Source organism: Strongylocentrotus purpuratus, unplaced genomic scaffold (assembly GCF_000002235.5).
Source record: "Strongylocentrotus purpuratus isolate Spur 01 unplaced genomic scaffold, Spur_5.0 spur5_scaffold_8, whole genome shotgun sequence".
Taxonomy (NCBI): Eukaryota; Metazoa; Echinodermata; class Echinoidea; order Camarodonta; family Strongylocentrotidae; genus Strongylocentrotus; species Strongylocentrotus purpuratus.
In genome coordinates this window covers 1,414,887-1,433,938 of record NW_022145614.1, presented here as the reverse complement: position 1 = coordinate 1,433,938, position 19,052 = coordinate 1,414,887, and the positions used below count along the sequence as shown (strand labels likewise).

The 19,052-nt window shown below is 36.6% G+C and overlaps 1 protein-coding gene across 1 annotated transcript; it reads right to left on the bottom strand.

The window, feature by feature from the left end:
* Nucleotides 1-2,890: 2,890 nt before the first annotated feature.
* LOC584568 (arrestin domain-containing protein 3) lies at nucleotides 2,891-13,864 on the bottom strand. Its single transcript, XM_030975818.1, has 7 exons — nucleotides 13,555-13,864; nucleotides 12,079-12,213; nucleotides 11,197-11,429; nucleotides 10,418-10,600; nucleotides 9,773-9,967; nucleotides 5,664-6,045; nucleotides 2,891-4,886 (listed from the first exon to the last, which is right to left on the bottom strand). The coding sequence occupies exons 1-7, from the start codon at nucleotides 13,673-13,675 to the stop codon at nucleotides 4,621-4,623; spliced, it is 1,515 nt and encodes a 504-aa protein (XP_030831678.1). The 5' UTR covers nucleotides 13,676-13,864; the 3' UTR covers nucleotides 2,891-4,620.
* Nucleotides 13,865-19,052: the final 5,188 nt, after the last annotated feature.

The window sequence follows — 19,052 nt, the reverse complement described above, 5'->3', positions numbered from 1 at the left end:
TTTGGTCTTGTTGGCTTTTGGTCTTATGGGCCTTTGGTCTTATGGGCCTTTGGTCTTTTGGGCCTTTGGTCTTATGGGTCTTTGGTCTAATGAGTCTTTGGTCTTATGGGCATTTGGTCTTATGGGCATTTGGTCTCATGGGCATTTGGTCTCATGGGCATTTGGTCTCATGGGCATTTGGTCTCATGGGCATTTGGTCTCATGGGCATTTGGTCTTATGGGCATTTGGTCTTATGGGTCTTTGGTCTCATGGGCATTTGGTCTTATGGGCATTTGGTCTTATAGGCATTTGGTCTTATGGGCATTTGGTCTTATTCAATTCAATTTTATTTTGCAATATAAAAATCAATTCAATTCAATGCCCATAAGTCTTATGGGCATTTGGTCTTATGGGCATTTGGTCTTATGGGCATTTGGTCTTATGGGCCTTCAGCCATCCTGGAGGTCATATTGACCAAATGTTGAAAATGTAAGAATATATACATGAGTGAAATATGTGTATTAGTAAAGTAAACATGCTTCAGTGTAATATCTGTATAATATGTATTAGTCAGGTGTGTGTACTAGTACAATATGTCTGTGAGTAATGAGTAAAATGAGTAAAATTTGTATCATCATCTTGAATGTTATCAAATTAATTATGTGTGTTACATAGATGGACAAAGGCTGAATAGTTCTGAAATGTTTTAAAGCACTGGCAGAGAGAACATGAAAGAAAGAAAGTGAAAAACAATCTATTGCTGAAGTTTGGACAGTGTTGTAAAAGTTGTACAGGTATTTGATTTATTTTATGCAGCTTGAATACGCCATTCTGTAATATTTGATAGCTGTACACAGCCAAAATTCAGAATATTGTAAAGGTGTCTGTGCGCAATATTTATGTAGCTTTACTTATTTCATTAAAAAATAAAATTGGACCAAACCTTAATGGAAGTTAGGGCATGTCATATGGATGTGTGAGCAATCAGTGCACAAGCCAATGCACAAAATCATCAAGCCATCCATATACTTGATAAGCTAATAATGGGTCCTCAACTATGTAATGACAATTTTGATTGATTGAGGGCAGTCGCACTAGACAGCCCCTCCAACAATGGCCCATGCTGACATCTTAACTTATTTGACAGTTATCCGACATGCCAGCCATCCGACATGCCAGCCATCCGACATGCCAGCCAAGTCACATTTATATCAGTCTCATAATTTTATCAGCACAAGTACCGTTTCTTTTGGGGGATTAGATGCAAATTTATATGGAAATATCTGTAGGCATTTTTCTTATGGCAGATGGTATTATATGAACTATACTGATTTCCTCTTCATAGTTTATTCTAAATTATTAGTACATGTATGTTGTTGAGGGAGCTGTACTGGAATACATGTTTGTAGCATTTTTTTTTATTTCTTTTTTTCATGCGGAGGGGGGGGGGGGGTGTAACTTGCAATTTTGTCTGGGCTAATAGTGATCAAAGTACTTGATGTGATGATCTTGAATAAAATGAACATAGGCAAGATGATGGTTGAATAGTTTGTTCATTCTTTTATGTACATGTAATTTAGATTATATTTCACACCCTAGTAGCAGCAAATTACATGATTCAGTATGTGTTTTTCAGAGATCTAGTTATCAAGGTCACATGCTCTGCAGGTCATGTCTTAGTTCTATTCATTTCTAGGACAAAATTGAATTCCTCTTCTTGTGCCCCAGCTTTCTTCCATTACAGCTTACACTATTTCACATCACAAAATACAAAATGTTGAGTATTTAGGATGATGTAATCTTTAAAGGCGTCCATGGTGATGATAGATTTGAGCGAGGTTTGCAGTTACACCACAAATTCTTTCGACAGGGTTAAGATAAACCGAGAAACCAAGAAAGATAGAGATGAATCAAGATAGAGATGAATCAAGATAGAGATGAATCAAGATAGAGATGAATCAAGATAGAGATGGATCAAGATAGAGATGAATCAAGATAGAGATGAATCAAGATAGAGATGAATCAAGATAGAGATGAATCAAGATAGAGATGAATCAAGATAGAGATGGATCAAGATAGAGATGAATCAAGATAGAGATGAATCAAGATAGAGATGAATCAAGATAGAGATGAATCAAGATAGAGATGAATCAAGATAGAGATGAATCAAGATAGAGATGAATCAAGATAGAGATGAATCAAGATAGAGATGAATCAAGATAGAGATGAATCAAGATAGAGATGAATCAAGATAGAGATGAATCAAGATAGAGATGGAAGATACAAGTCTGTAAAGGGAGTGAACAAGTGGACATATATACATGAACATACCTAGCTGGCAAGTTTCATGCTTGCTCATATTTAGATGACCAATCAAAAATGTATGCTCCAAAAATGATTTGGAGGAGTAATGTACATGTACACAGACATGGTTCAAATGTAAAAAGAGAGATAGAAATCTAGTGTCTGTTTTGGTAACTCATCAAACGGTAACCTGTCAGCCTTTGTAGCTGAGTGTATATGCCTATCTCTAAAGGATCATATTTTGAGAAATACCCTGGACCTGCCCACATTTTAGAAATGTTCTGACCCCTTCCACCCCCGTCCCCCTCCCTCCCTCCCCACCTACAAAATATGCACTACTAGCTACTTTATCAGCCTTTTAATCTGACATTCATTTAATCTTGATATCCACTATTAGACACATTTCAAGTCTGCTTTTAAGTTCTCCCGTTTCATGTCTTACAATGAAACATCGGATCAGTTAATACTCCAACCAATAATTATGTTGATTATTCTACAAATTTAGAATTGGAATTAATGAATTATAAAGTTCCCTCTTTAAAAGAAATCTACCACAATAACCTAAAGATTCTTAAAAAAGCACCAATGCAATAATTCACATCAATATATTATTAATATGGATTTTATTCATACATAAAATGAGTACCTTTTGGGAAGTAGGCCTACAAGCAGGTATATGGTAGGCAAATAAATATTTTAAAAAAATTGGTACAAAAAGATGGAACATTTTTCAAAATACATGTACACAGGTAATTCTTGATGAAGACAAAAATAAAAGACAATCAACCCTGATATAAAAACTCAAATAAAGGTAAATATCTGTATTACTTCAATGAAAAAGGCAGAACACATTAATTCTTTATTCAAGTGAATCCAGTTTCACTGGATTCCACGAGTATTCAAGTGACTTTTTTTCTTCTTCTAATATCGTAGTTTATATAAGAGAGCTCTTCCTGCCTGATTCCACACAGCCTTAAGCTTTTATTGGTAATAAGAACAAGGTCATAAAAGGACTTGGGATGGAGACGGTTTCTGACATTTTCATAACATTTTCTAGATAAATATTATAGACGTTATTGCATCTATTTAAACCCTGGTTGTCGCTTCATTGACTTAGTGCAAGCAAGATATTTACAAATTTCACAAAAAGGGTATTTTCAGAGATGTTCGCAAATACCTAAATGTTCACGGATTTTAAAAACTAAAGGTACTTTTTAAAGAGCAAAGAATTTCAAGAAAAAGACTCATTTAGTCAAAGAGGAGGCTGTGACTTCTATAAGAAGGCAAATTTCACGAAATAGTGATAAGCCAAAAATAGGATTATATTCAAAGCATTTTTGTACCTATTTTTAGAGCATATAATATAATATATCTTGTTGAAAATATTCTTGACTGTCTGCAAATACGTTTTGTTTTTAACAATCATCCATCACCCCTTTGAATATGAATCAACACCTCAGGATTTGTATGCATAATTTCTTTTTATCTAAACAGTGAAAGCCCAATGTACTTTTGATGTGTTGATATATCAGTGTTAGTTAGCCTGGAAGACAAGCTACGAGTCCACAGCCTATAACAAAACCATGCCATTTGTTTTTACAGTTTGACTTCAAATCAAGTCTGAGCTAGTTACTCCAGGTGGACTCTATACTGGACTTGATAACAATACTAGTGGATATTATAAAAGTAAGAGTAACATGTTTCTTTATTCCAAAGCATTTTTCAGAAAATCACTCCTGAAACAGCACCTGTTAGCACCTGAAAGTAGCTCAAAAGAAAGAGAAAAAAAATCTATATTACAATTTTACTACAAGGCAAAGAAAGTAGCTCGGAGGGTTGAAGCTTAGAAGTAGCTCAAAATTAAATCTTTCTTCCAGTGAGGGCAAACCTTGAACATTGATTTCTTTTTGGGGGGAACTGGTACAGACAATTCAAGTTTTCATGTGCATGCAAGATGCAGTTCTGCACAAAGAATTTGTGACTTTCAACTATTATCCATGTAAAAGCTGACTTATCTATCCTTTCATCTCAATGCACAGCCTTCTAAAGCGAATCATTGTCTACACAATTGTTGACCTATATAAATAATAACATACCTTCAAATTATCTCCATGAAAATACAATGTCTAATTACCATGCAGTAATAATTAGAACATATTCTGAAAGAAATACCTTCCAGTGGTCTACGGATGTTTGAAATTACTTTCAATATTCATTATTAGATTTCTTTTCTGTAAGACTAGTAGTATCAGATAATTATGTCATATATGTGTATTAATGCAGCATTTTATTTTTCATCCTCTTCACTGTTAGGTAATATTGAATTCAAAATAATGTCATTCATCTTTCTGTTCGTCTGGGTAAGGATTATATGGAGGTTGTTGGATGCTTTGTGGCTGTGTGGTGGTGGGTGGTGGTTGAAGCCCTCCATCCGCTGACGGTACACCTTGTGGGATTCCCATGGCAGCATACAGAGTATCTGGATCATAGTAAGGGTATTGTGGTGCATACATGACAGTACCAAAGGCTCCTTTCTTACCAGCTATCTCTTGAGGTCCTCCTACCGCTGATGCATATGAGGGAGGGGGTGGCAAGCCTGCAGCTGGAAGCACAAATTTATGGTCAAATTAGAAGGATTTGTCTACTGCTCCATTCTATTTCAAAAAGTACATATGTATGGGTGTGGGTGTGTGTTGGTCACTGCTTTGCAAAGATGTATGATTTCATTACCATTGAAGCATACAATGGTATGCTTTAATGGTTTTCGTCTCCTTCTTCTTCTGCTTTCCGGTTTTAAAGTGAAATATTTCATAGTTGTGGCACATTCCTTGGCACATCATTTCATTTACTTTTGGTCAAAGCAATATCATATTATCTCTTATACTACATGGATGTTACAAAGAGATCATCAAAATAATTTGAAATATTCTGTTTATGGTATCTTTTGGACTGAATCAGTATAGAATATCGATCTTTTGCCATATAATAATAATAAGTCATTCTTGTTTAGCCCATATCACATTATGATATAATGTCTCTAAGCACTTTCAAAGGGCTTGGGTTCAGCTTGCAGAGACTCTTCTCAGGGGATTCATTCACATATCAACGAGTCTCTTGGTAACAACTTCTTCTTCTTTAACGCATTCCTATTATTTAGAAGTGGACCTATCAATGCTAGCCATACACACAAAATAACCTTGAATAAAAGTTAATTGATTAATTGTAAATGGCTAAAATGTCTTCCTCCACTCAAGGAATCACAAAAAAGATAAGCATCCAAATATTTCACTCTCATGCAGTGTAACGCTCAAAAGAATTCCATGTCCATTTGCTGGTAAACAGGAAAATATACAAGGTTCTCACTTCTAAATCAACTTACTTGGGTCAGTTGTCGGACCTGCTGGGGGGTACGCAGGTTGCCCTGCTGGGGGGTATCCTGGTGGCTCTGCTGGGGGGTAGCCAGGTTGACCTGCAGGGGGGTACCCCGGCTGCTCTGCTGGAGGGTAGCCAGGTTGACCTGCAGGGGGGTACGCAGGTTGTCCTGTTGGAGGGTATCCCGGCGGCCCCGTTGGGGGGTACCCAGGCTGCCCTGCTGGAGGGTAAACTGATATAGGTTGTCCTGCATATGGAGCATATGCTGCTATGCCTTGAGGAGCTTGAGAGGGATCCCTTAAAGTGTGCTGGAAGGCTGGAATAGTACCGATCACGACAGGATGCTTCATTGTAGCATCCATAGGGGTTCCAGAAATATCGGCCTCAATCTGATGAGATAACGTTTATCAAACAATTTTAAACATGCTTACACAGAGATATAGAAAGAACTTATTTTGAAAGAACAACACTTCCTCCAGCCATTGCTGCGCTGCATGCATGGTCCCATTCCTGTCTGTATATTCAACACTTTACTTAACTATCAACACTTACCATAAAGTTATCCTAAAAACCCAATATGCACCCATAACTCTCTTACTCTACATCTTAGTAGTAATAAAGCCTATCAAAGAGCAAATATATGATCACCCTTATTTCAACTCAAATAGCTCTACAGCTACACAACTTTTTGTATAACACACAGATTTCCATTCATTACTTTGGTCAGAAATTGTGGGTATGATTTCAGTGCATGTGCACTTCTTATTTGGACTTGCCTAGGTTAGGTATTTGATCAAGGAGAAGGGTGAATTGATCTTAACACACTAATATTAATCCCTTTAAACTGATACACAATTCAACCACAAAGAAAGCGTATCCGGACACCTACCCCCTGGACATCCACCCCCCTGGACATCCACCTCCCGGATAACCACCCCCAGTCATCTACCCCTAGGACAACTACCCCCTAGGACAACTACCCCCTAGGGCATCCATCCTCTAGGATGACTACTCCCCCGGACAACTATCCCCTAGGACAACTTCCTCCCTGGACATCCACCTCCCGGATAACCACCCCCAGTCAACTATCCCCTAGGACAACTACCCCCTAGGACAACTACCCCCTAGGGCAACAATCCTCTAGGACAACTTCCTCCCGGACAACTACCCCCCCCCCCCCCCTCCCCCCTCCCCCGGACAAGTACCCCCTAGGATAGTTGTCCGGGGTATCAGTTGTCCTAGAGGATGCTCGTCGTAGGGGGTATTGGTCTGGGGGTAGTTGTTCTGGGGTGGTTGTCCGGGTGGTAGTTGTCTTAGGGGCTAACAGAATAACAGGAATGACAGAAAGAGAAAGTGATAGAATGATAAAAACAAAGAATAACATAAGGAAAGACAGAAAGATAAAGGGATAGAATTATAAAAACAAAGAATAGCATAAGAGAAGGTGATAGAATGATAAAAACAAAGAATAACACAAGGAAAGACATAAAGAGAAAGTGATAGAATGATAAAAACAAAGAATAACACAAGGAAAGACATAAAGGGAAAGTGATAGAATTATAAAAACAAAGAATAACATAAGAGAAGGTGATAGAATGATAAAAACAAAGAATAACACAAGGAAAGACATAAAGAGAAAGTGATAGATTGATAAAAACAAAGAATAACATAAGGAAAGACAGAAAGAGAAAGTGATAGAATGATAAAAACAAAGAATAACATAAGAGAAGGTGATAGAAGGAAGAAACAATGAATAACAAAAGGAAAGACAGGAAGAGAAAGTGATAGAATGATAAAAACAAAGTATAACATAGGGAAAGACAGAAAGAGAAAGTGATAGAAGGAAGAAACAAAGAATAACACAAGGAAAGACATAAAGAGACAGTGATAGAATGATAACAACAAAGAATAACACAAGGAAAGACATAAAGAGAAAGTGATAGAATGATAAAAACAAAGAATAACATAAGAGAAGGTGATAGAAGGAAGAAACAAAGAGTTACATAAGGAAAGACAGAAAGAGAAAGTGATAGAATGATAAAAACAAAGAATAACATAAGAGAAGGAGATAGAAGGAAGAAACAACGAATGACAAAAGGAAAGACAGGAAAAGAAAGTGATAGAATGATAAAAACAAAGAATAACACAAGGAAAGACATAAAGAGAAAGTGATAGAATGATAAAAAACAAAGAATAACACAAGGAAAGACATAAAGAGAAAGTGATAGAATTATAAAAACAAAGAATAACATAAGAGAAGGTGATAGAATGATAAAAACAAAGAATAACACAAGGAAAGACATAAAGAGAAAGTGATAGAATGATAAAAACAAAGAATAACACAATGAAAGACATAAAGAGAAAGTGATAGAATTATAAAAACAAAGAATAACATAAGAGAAGGTGATAGAATGATAAAAACAAAGAATAACACAAGGAAAGACATAAAGAGAAAGTGATAGATTGATAAAAACAAAGAATAACATAAGGAAAGACAGAAAGAGAAAGGAATAGAATTATAAAAACAAAGAATAACATAAGAGAAGGTGATAGAAGGAAGAAACAAAGAGTTACATAAGGAAAGACAGAAAGAGAAAGTGATAGAATGATAAAAACAAAGAATAACATATGAGAAGGTGATAGAAGGAAGAAACAACGAATAACAAAAGGAAAGACATGAAGAGAAAGTGATAGAATGATAAAACAAAGAATAACATAGGGAAAGACAGAAAGAGAAAGTGATAGAAGGAAGAAACAAAGAATAACACAAGGAAAGACATAAAGAGAAGGTGATAGAAGGAAGAAACAAAGAATAACATAAGGAAAGACAGAAAGAGAAAGGAATATAATTATAAAACAAAGAATAACATAAGAGAAGGTGATAGAAGGAAGAGACAAAGAGTTACATAAGGAAAGACAGAAAGAGAAAGTGATAGAATGATAAAAACAGAGAATAACATAAGAGCATGATAGAAGGAAGAAACAACGAATAACATAAGGAAAGACAGCAAGAGAAAGTGATAGAATGATAAAAACAAAGAAAAACATAAGAGAAGGTGGCAAAGCACGCCCGATGTATTATGTTGATATATGATGACAGGTCACGTCACTTCCACTTATAAGCCGGCCCCGAGTCCACTTTGGTGTTACACCTACTGATTGTGGGACTGAGTCCAGACTCAAGCTGGCCTCAACTCACATCCAGAGGTGGACTGAGTCCACCTGGCCTCAGTCCGGCTCCTCAAAAAAAGTTGATGTTACACATACGTCGAGCCGCCTCCAGGGCCAGCCTCAGTCCACTTTCAGACGTATGTGTAACATGGGTCTTAGAACCCCAAGAAAGATATATTTTTGAATAAGTCACAACGTTCCAAAAGCCCTTTAGTGAAGCATAAGACCCAGAGCAAAAAAGATGTTACAGCATAAATACTCTTCCCTCAAAAACTGGATCAGTATTATGCAAAACAAAACAAGGCAATAATTATGTTAAGAGCATTTACCAATAATTCAATTTTGAAGATCACTTCCCATAAATTTCAATGATTGAACTGCCCTGACTTAAAGGTACTATGTCCCTTTTGCAGCCAACCTCAAATTCTGTAAAACTTTGCAGGAATTATGAATATGTCATGTATGTCCTATCTGTGAAATTTAAACGTTAGCGGTGTCCTCATATTCAAATTATGCAAGGAAACCTGTTTACTTGTTAGACTTCACTGTCAGACACTATTGAGTGACTGACTGGCTTTTTTTCTTCTTTGGTAATAACATACATGAAAAGAGTTGTAAAGGGTACATGAGCATTTGTCTACATCAATAACCCACTTCTTGTGATGGCAAAGATTAAACTGATTGAATCTTTGCGCAGCATAAAACGTATGACCATTCGGTACAATTGTCTGAAAATCAAGACTATTATTTATGGGGTCTATAGCCGTAAAGTCGATTTGACAACTAATAGTCGTTATTTTCCCACTTGAAGACATTTTCAAGCCCCACCTTTTTTAGGGAAGTTCTAAATTAGTATTATCTTTCAAATGCAGTTGGAATTTTACTTTTTCCTTTTTTTTTGGCCTGCAAATGGGACATAGTACCTTTAATAACATGCTTTCTTACCTTGACGCAATACTCTAGTTTGATGTTTGGACAGTTGTCATATGTGCAAGGAGGAATAGGAGGGATCAACATCTTCATCCTATCATAGTTCATTGACCCCATGGCTTCACATCCATCTAGCTTTAGCTCAGTTATCTTCTTAGTTTCCTCTCTGTGGTGTGTCCTACCACAGTAGGATGCAGTAAAATGAGCGGTCTATGAACAACAAACACAAAACATGGATCAATCATTCTATGAGGTGTCTTTCAAACATCTAGAATGGAAGGTAAAGCTGAAAAAAGGAAGATATACAAGTGAAATAAAACAATAATTGCCGATTAAATCTCTATACTTTGTTATGCTTTTGTGGTGTTTTGACAATACGCATGGCTTTCTTACTGGCCATGATGACAGATGCTAATGAGAGTGCACAGAAACCAGAGGAACTCAACAATTATATCCAAGCATAGGTGCTTTAATGCAAATGTAGTTTAACAAACAAAACAATTACACATTTACGCTGTTTTTGCCTCAGAACTGTCGGCAGAGAGTGATTCTATTGGCTGAACAAGATGCGAACAGCATTAAATTTCTTATTGGTTATATATAATATGAAAGCACAAAGCATTTAAAGTCAAAGTAACCTTGCCCTAAGATTGGACTTACTTGTTGTAGCTTCACTGTGATGTCAACAATTGTTCGAGAACTATTGTTTTGAAGATCTAATGAAACAAATATGTGTTCCCCTGGTACATAACCTCTCTTGTCTAGGAGTCCATGCACAACAATTGGTCCTGATGCACAGCAGAGACAACACACTGTCTTCTCAATTTGGTGACTTGGAGGAACCTATCAACCAATATAACAGAGATGTACATGAATTAAGTTATCTTGGGAGGTACACCCTATCTTGTCTATAAGTATGTTTAAAGCACAACAGGCCCCGGTGGCATAACTGCATTGGGGGGGGGGGGCAGATCGATGGGTAACCTACCCTGGGCAGCACTTGAAGGGGTGCATATAATTCAAAAAAGAGAAAAAAGAAAGGATCGAGAAAAAGAGAAGGAAGTATTCTCAAGACCCAAAACTGAAGGATAACTAATGCAGTGTTCGTTTTACATACGTATCCTGCATATCAATTATTAGGACATTTTGCTGTAAAATACCTCTAAAAACAAACTGAATTGCAAAGAGTGAGTAATATACCCCTTGCCATATCCATTTTCACCAGCTATTTTGTGTTATGGTGCAGTGATCTGTACATGCTATTAAATCCTTGGTTTTTACGTGCATAAAAAATAAATTGTACAAATGAAAGATCACTCTTTTGTGATCCATCATCAGCCCAAAGTACTTTGATAAATACTAAAAGGGGGCATTCGGAATGTCAAGCCATCTTATAAAGTATTGTTTTAAGGAAGTGGAATATTAGAGCAGAGGCTTACCAAAACATTGTGTTCATAATTGAGATCTTTGACAGTAAAGATACTAAATAGCCTCTTGGCGTGATGGTCAAACTTCCATGGTCGGTCGATGCAAATCTTGACGTAGTACCTCACATGTCCATATTGACCTTCAAAGGGTGCTGGTAAAGACATGCTAGGGATCTGAAACTGGAATGGAAATCTATGCTCTCCAGCAGGCAGTTTGATTCGGTCTGCATTCTTTTCACCCTTTCCTGGAGAAAGAAAAAAAAGCATCCAGTAACACTGTTTATTTGTGATTTACAATAAATTAAACTACATGGGTATATCAACCTTTACAAATATACTTTATGAGTAATTGCCTCAATGTATGAAAATAGTTATAACCAAGGTTGGATATTCACAACGCTGCTGAAAATTTGTCTGAAAACAGTTGTTACCAGTATGAATTTACAAATTGTTTATTTCTGACTTGAATGATGGATGAACTGACAACTATATACATGTACTATTCTTGAAAGTGAATATATAAAACCTGTAATTTATCAATATCAACATAAAATGGATCTTAAATCATTCAAGATATTTTATAATTAAGATTTCTTTACAGGGGCAAGTAGACCTAAATGAAATTAGAGAACTATGCCATTATCAAGATTTTCTAAAAAAAGATGACCATGTTGTCTTTTTTGTGAAAAAAAGTGCTAAAGATATTCATTTAGTAATATATTTCGGCTGGGTGGAAAATGTATTCATAAAGGTTGAGCTTAGCCTGTAAAATGTAACTCAAGGGGAAAAATAGCAACATTGCATATTAATTTGAAGAGGAATAGACCAATTAATAAAGCCCAACCGGAAATCCTCTTCCTTAATGGTTGACTATTTCCTACAAAAAAAACTTACCTGCACCACTAAGCGTGACTTCCTGTTTGAAGTATTTATGTGAAGTAGTGTAGTTCACGGTTCGTTGATCATCTCCACTTCCCTCTGTTTCTGTCCAATGTGTATAAGATTTCCCAACACATTTTATTTGGATACCTATTGAAATATATGTGAAGAGGAGAATTTCTAATATGCAAGGCTACTATTGATCAAAAGTGCTATAATTTTCAATGGATGCTATATAGTAACACCATTCTTTACTATTTACCACCATAACTTACCACCGATATGTATATTTTTGTTTGAATTTGAAATTGAACCTTTGGTACTCCAATTAATGAATAAATAAATAAATAAATAATTAATAAAAAGGACTTTCAAGCAATCAAATTTTACATTTTTACTTTAACTGAACAATCAAGTAAACAGTGATGGATCCAGGGGGGCACAGGGGGCATGTGCCCCCCCCCCAACCAAAAAAAAAAGTGTTGGAATCAGCCCCAAATTCGCAAAAAATCTATGAAAAACAGGGACGTGCCCCCCCCCCCTACTGAGCGACCTTGCGGCCGGAGCGGTTTTCAAATATTCAGGAGCAACAATTTATGAATATATAATTCAAATATTTACACTTATGAGCTGAAAAATGGGCACTTATTAGAGGTGATTTAAGGGACACTTATGAGATGAAAAAAAGGCACTTATAAGAGGTAACAGGTGACAATTATGGGATGAAAAGGGGCACTTATTACAAGTGAAAATGGGCACTCTATATCAAAACATGTAGGCCTACCTGAAAATTGTCAACGAAATAAAATGTATGTTTCAATTGGCATTAACCAGCTTCTTGAGTTTACTTTACTGAATGATAACACAATTAAATTTTGCAGCTCTATCATATAATATCACATTTAGGAATAGAAACAAGAAACAGGTCTTTGTCTCGATCATCCTTTAAAACTTTAATAGTTCAAGCTAAACATAATAGGTATAAATTTTAATCACAAATATATTAACAATTCATGTAGCATCTTTACAACCATACACATGATGGGGGCTGCAGCTCCCAGCCCCCCCCCCCCCCCCCCCCTCATAGATTTTATATTCCAATATGTGGGCAACCATCACTTCATAATCATGCAGGTAATGAATTCTTCTTCTTCTCATATTTGGTCAGGAGAAGCCTAAATTGAAATGTTAATTTTAATTTCAATTAAAAAAAAAAAATCTTAATTTGGGGCGGGGGTAGATATGCAAACTGATGACAAAATGACACTTCTATTATTCACGAACTGTAGAAGCAGGATGATTCCGGCGTGAACGAAATGCCCGACTTCAAACTTCCCACCAAAATTAAGGCGGTGCCTATAATAATCGCAACGCATCGCTATACCGCTGCATGCATCCCCGGTCTCTCCTGCACTATTTAGGCTCCGACTGATGATGCCACGCCTATTTACCGGGAGTAGATATAAACACCATGCATAGTTAAATACTCACCTCGGATGTCTCCCTTTTCTTCGCTTACAACTATCCTCACGTCTCCGTAGATAGTGTCCCCAGGCTTGTAAACATCTTGGTTGCCAGAAAAAAGAACTTCTAGAACCTTTAGCTTCCCCATGTCAAAAGCTTGTAAGCTAGTGCAGCGCGCTGCAACAGTACCACGCAGACTGGGTTCTACTGAGCATGTGATGATATAAGCATTCACATCATACTTATGGCCAGTAATCTAATAAAGCATACCAGTATGTCAAGCAGCTCAACTTTGGCAGCATCAAGGCCGCCACCATATCACATACGTTTCTTCTTTCGGGGTGCTCTTCCGTTCGTATAGTCTGAAAAGGTTTCTCAGTGCGCGACCGAGATAATAGTTATACTCACGGTCGATCGAATTCCACTCCAAAAATAACTTACTTTGAATAGAAGCAGAAAAATCAGACAAAACAATCAACAATTAGTTTGATCAAAATCGGATAAATATTAAGAAACTAATGACATGAAAAACTTTGTAAATCACAAGACAAATTGGAAGCTCACTCATGAGTCTGTGACGACATTGCCTCATTATCCACTAATTGCTTTCTTTATATTGATAATATACATTTCCAATATTCCCCTATAAAATCTTATTTCCTCACACCAGCATCCAAGTTATAATGGCAGTAATATGTTTTTGCGTGGATGCACTAATGTCATGAGTAACTTTTTTTGTCAGTTAAATCATGAAAAATGTGAATTTTGATAAACTATTTATATAAAAAGCAATGATTATTAATCCCGGCCCCCCACTCAGTGTTATTTAGGGTACGCATAATATGCTCGTTCCCTATTTTTTAAAGCACCCCCTATCTGAGGACTGCCTACATTTTCGAACCCCCCTTTCGCGGGCTTTTCGCGGCCTTTTCCTGCTTTGGAGACCCCCCTAAATCAGGAAAAATGCTCAATGTACCCCCCCCCCCTAAATTCGGAATAATTTCTCAGGAGTACACCCCTTTTTTTACAATTCTCGGGCCGGACTTTGTCGCACGAAAAGTACCCCTTTACCGGACATTTTGGCAACACGCATGCGGTCATTCCGACCCCTGAGTGGGGGGGGGGGGGGGGGGTTATTAATATACAATATTCAGAAAAGTGGTATCAATTCTTCAAAGGTCATAACAGATTTTGTGAAATGTCATGCATGCAATATGATACAAATCATATAACCTGAGCAAAGGCATGGGAAATCAAGTTTTGGGGGGCAAAAAGGAAAATTAATGGGATAAAAATATGATGGTTTTAGTACTTAATTAAGTACTGGGAATCTCGCTCTACAAGTCTAGCATTTCCGAGATCCCCCCCCCCCTCCCCCTCTCAGTTAAATCAAGCAATATAACACGTTTGTCTTATTCTCAAACGTAGTACTCTGAAAACTTATTTTATTACGTACTTACTTATCAGTATTTCGTTCATTTGCTTTTTATTTCCACATTAACTGCATATGAAAAGAATTTACAAAGTAAGACATATACAAGGTAACAAAACATGTACATTATAATCAATAGATACAACAGTAAAAAAAAAAAAACACGATTTAATGGCAGGTAATAAAATACAAATGATGCTAACAATAATCGGCAGTAATGAGGAGGAAACCTTGGATGCATTAATTAAGCTTGTAATTAAGGTTCCCTTTTGTTACATAATATATAACAACAACAAAAATAAAAGATGAACAAAAACGGTTGTGTGGTGTAGCCAACCAGCAAGTGTTGATAATACCGATGGTCTCGATCATGATGACTTTACGCATTTTCATACTGAAGTAGAAGTTTATGTTTCAAGCGATATTTGAAAGTAGTTAGAGGCAGTACATCACACTCTGCCAATAAATATATGATGGGTAAGATTTAAATACAGCGTCATATTATATACACATACTCGAATTCAATAATTCATAAATTCTAGCTATATTATATTCACGCTCGATGTCTTAATTAGAGACACAAACTTATATTACACTAATACACGGTATATCAATTACTTCTGTCCTACGAAATCTACATTGGCTTCCTGTCCACTCCCGTATTTTGCTTAAACTATTAGTTTTTGCATACGAATGCTTTCATGACATTGCCCCTTCTTATTTATGTGAACTTTTATCATTATATCGGCCTACTCGTACTTTAAGATCAAGCTCAAAATCATTATTATTTTACATGCATGCCTCCTCAGTTTTATGGAATTCACTTCCAGATTCCATGAGAAATCACAATAATTTTAACAAGTTTAAGGTTTCTCTTAAAACGTATTTCTCAATGTTAAAAGTATACACCCATGAACTCAGCGTCCAACACTACTTGCACTTTTTTGCTTCTAAGTGGGTTTTCTAATTTGTATGACTTTTTCTTGTAATTCTTTCCTTTTATTTAAAGCGCATAGGGACATGCTATCCTGTAATGTGTTATTCGCTATAAAAGACCTGAGTATTATTATTATTATTATTATTATCATTATTATATCAAAGGTCATAATAAAAAGCGCTTAGGCTTCATAATTATATCTCAAATCGCAGTACAAAACTAATGGAAACAATAGGCCTATAATCAAAACTTGATGATATCGATTATTTAGCAGTTAATTACATGTATGTAATATTAATATGCCTCTCCATACGTTTAATTAGCCTAGCATATACCTTATATTTCCTGATCATTATACGGCACTAATTATATTTAAAGGTCACTTATAATTAAAGCTCATGACTTAATTAGGTTATGAGAGTTGAGTCAAGCTAAGCATATAGTTAGAAATATTGAAGAGATGTGGCCTCACGGATAAAATTATAGGCCCTATAAAGAGAAGATCGTTTAATAATGATTATAATCATATGAGTTATAGCATCGAAAGTCTGTAAGGCACGTAGAAGACCAACTTATCATGATATACAAATAACGATTCAGTTTCTCATGCCATACATTCAATCCACTTCAATCCATTTTATTTATTCACAAGAGCTTATATAACAACCAGCAACTTGTTTAAATTAGGCCATGCATTTTTCACAAATACTTTTTATTCACAATAATTTTACCTGGCCCATTGTGCGTGCGATGAAACCTCTTTGACTTGCGTATGCATGCATACCTTGGTTCAGACAATATACAGTCAGTCACGTTATCTTTACACATCGGCATAACTGCCCGGAATTTCATTTTAGAAAATAACTGTAACATCTCGGAGTTTTGAAATTAAAACATTTAAGATTACCGGTAATCATTTGAGACCAAATCAAACATGATGGTAGGCCTAATTATAATTCTGTGTCATTATTGACAGGTTCTTGCATCTGCTTCTCATGCCATGAACTATCTCAAGTTTATGACATCTACAGGGGCCTACGTGGATTTTTTTTTCTTCATAACTTTATACCTGATGTAATCTTAGTTTAAAAACCATGAATGTTTTTGATTTATTCAAATGCCATAAACTGCACTAATTGGTTTTCAATTTTTCAAAATATACTTACAAAAAGAATATCATCCATATTCTCGGTCAATAACCAAATTCATTCTCACAATACTCGGCTTTGCAACACGATTCATTATGGAAAGTAAAAAGTTCATTCTCTAAAAAATACTTTGCCAAACGTAATATGGAACTCTACCTCCGATAAAAACTGTTCAATGTTTTAAAAACAAATAAAACTCACCTTGTATTCTGAGTACCGTTGAATTCACCTTCAAAACCTTCAAACCCCCTCCAATTTTACATTATTTCACACATGTTTTTGTAATTGTTTGTCTTTATATTGTGTTTATCACTGTCTCTTGTGATATCTTTAACTACTATATACTCAGATCAGGCGCGTACGCAGGGGGGGGGGGGGGGGGGGGGGGGGGGGTGTTTGGGGGGGTTAACCCCCCCCCCCCTTGGTATTTTTATGTGTATAACCCCCCTTAAAAAAAACCAAACCCCACCCCTTAGGTTTTTTTTTTTAATTTTTTAATTTTTTTTTTAATAATAGTAAAAAAAAAAAAAAAAAAAAATTTATTACCATGGCTGACCTAAAAAAGGCGACCTTACCCCCCCCCCCCCCAACGGAGCAAAATGTCAAATTTTCAAATTTCGAGACCAAAAAAAAAAAGTGTCCCCCCCCCCCCCCCCCCCCCCCCCCCCCCCCCCCCCCCCCCCCCCGCTTATTCAGCGGCTGGCTGAGTCGATGCGAAATTTTCGGCCCGATTTAAAAATGTTAAACCCCCCCCCCCACTGGCGTACCTATGGGGGGGCAGGGGGGCAGAGTGCCCCCCCTGACGGGCTCCAGGGGGAAAAAAGAAAAAGGGGAAAGAAAAGAAAAGAAAGGAAAGGAAAGAAAAAGAAAAAAGGAAAAGGGAAGAAAAAAGGAAAGAAAGAGAAAATAGGGGAAAAAAAAGGAAAGAAAAAAAGGAAGAAGAAGAGAAAAGGAAGAAAAAGGGAAAAGAAAAGGAAAGGAATAAAAATGGGGAAATTATTTTTTAAAAAGACCATGGCCGTACGCACCAGGGGGGGGGGGGCAGTTGACCCCAGATATTTTGAAAACGTACAGTTTTTTTTCCTGAAAATGTAGTGTAGGCCTATACCAAATCCTTCAATTCTACTTTTGAAAATGCAAAAGTACCCTCATGACCAGTTCGGTCGCTCGAACTCCCTTCACTCCTTTTGCTTTTGAGATTCTTCGAAAACTTTTAACGCATCCTGACAAATTAAAACAAATGAAAATAGGAAAATATAAGTGATATAACAAATTCGAAACTCTTCGCTGGCGCGAACTGCTTGCTAGCCTATTTTGTATAAAATGTTTTCACTTGCTCGTCCCCCTGAAAAAAGAAAAGGATTAGTATTGCCTAGAATACAATTGTGCCTGCCCCGACGGGCCCCGACCTGCAACCATGGCAACAATAACACACAATATATGTACCAAATGTTACTAAAAGAGACTAATTCATTTTTCTCGCTCGCTACACTCGCTCGCGAATGAAATGAATAGACATTGCTTTGGAAACAATTGTGCCCACCCTTGACCTGCAACAATATCATTAAAAATGGAAGAGTTTTTTCGCCCTCTCGCCAAAAAGGAATTGAATCGCGTTAAACGCGATTGCGTCCATCCTGACCTGCACCAATAAAAACAAGTTTATTTATTAATTTCTATTAAAAGAGAATTTTTTTTTTTGCTTGCTCGCTATGCTCGCTCGCCAAAATGGAATTGACACCGCTAACGTGCCCGCCCCAACCTGCAACAACCAGTTAATAATTATGTACCAAACGTTATTCAAAGAAGTTTTGGTGTGCTCGTGCTCGCCAAAACGGAATTAACATCACCTTAGAAATGCTTGTGCAAGCCCTGCCCTGCAACAAAAAAATCTGAAATTTATGAACCAATTATCATTACAAAAATTTTGCTCGCTCGCCAAAATAGAAATAACACCGCTTTTAATAATCACGTCCCTGCATGGAACAATGAACCCAAGTTTATATAC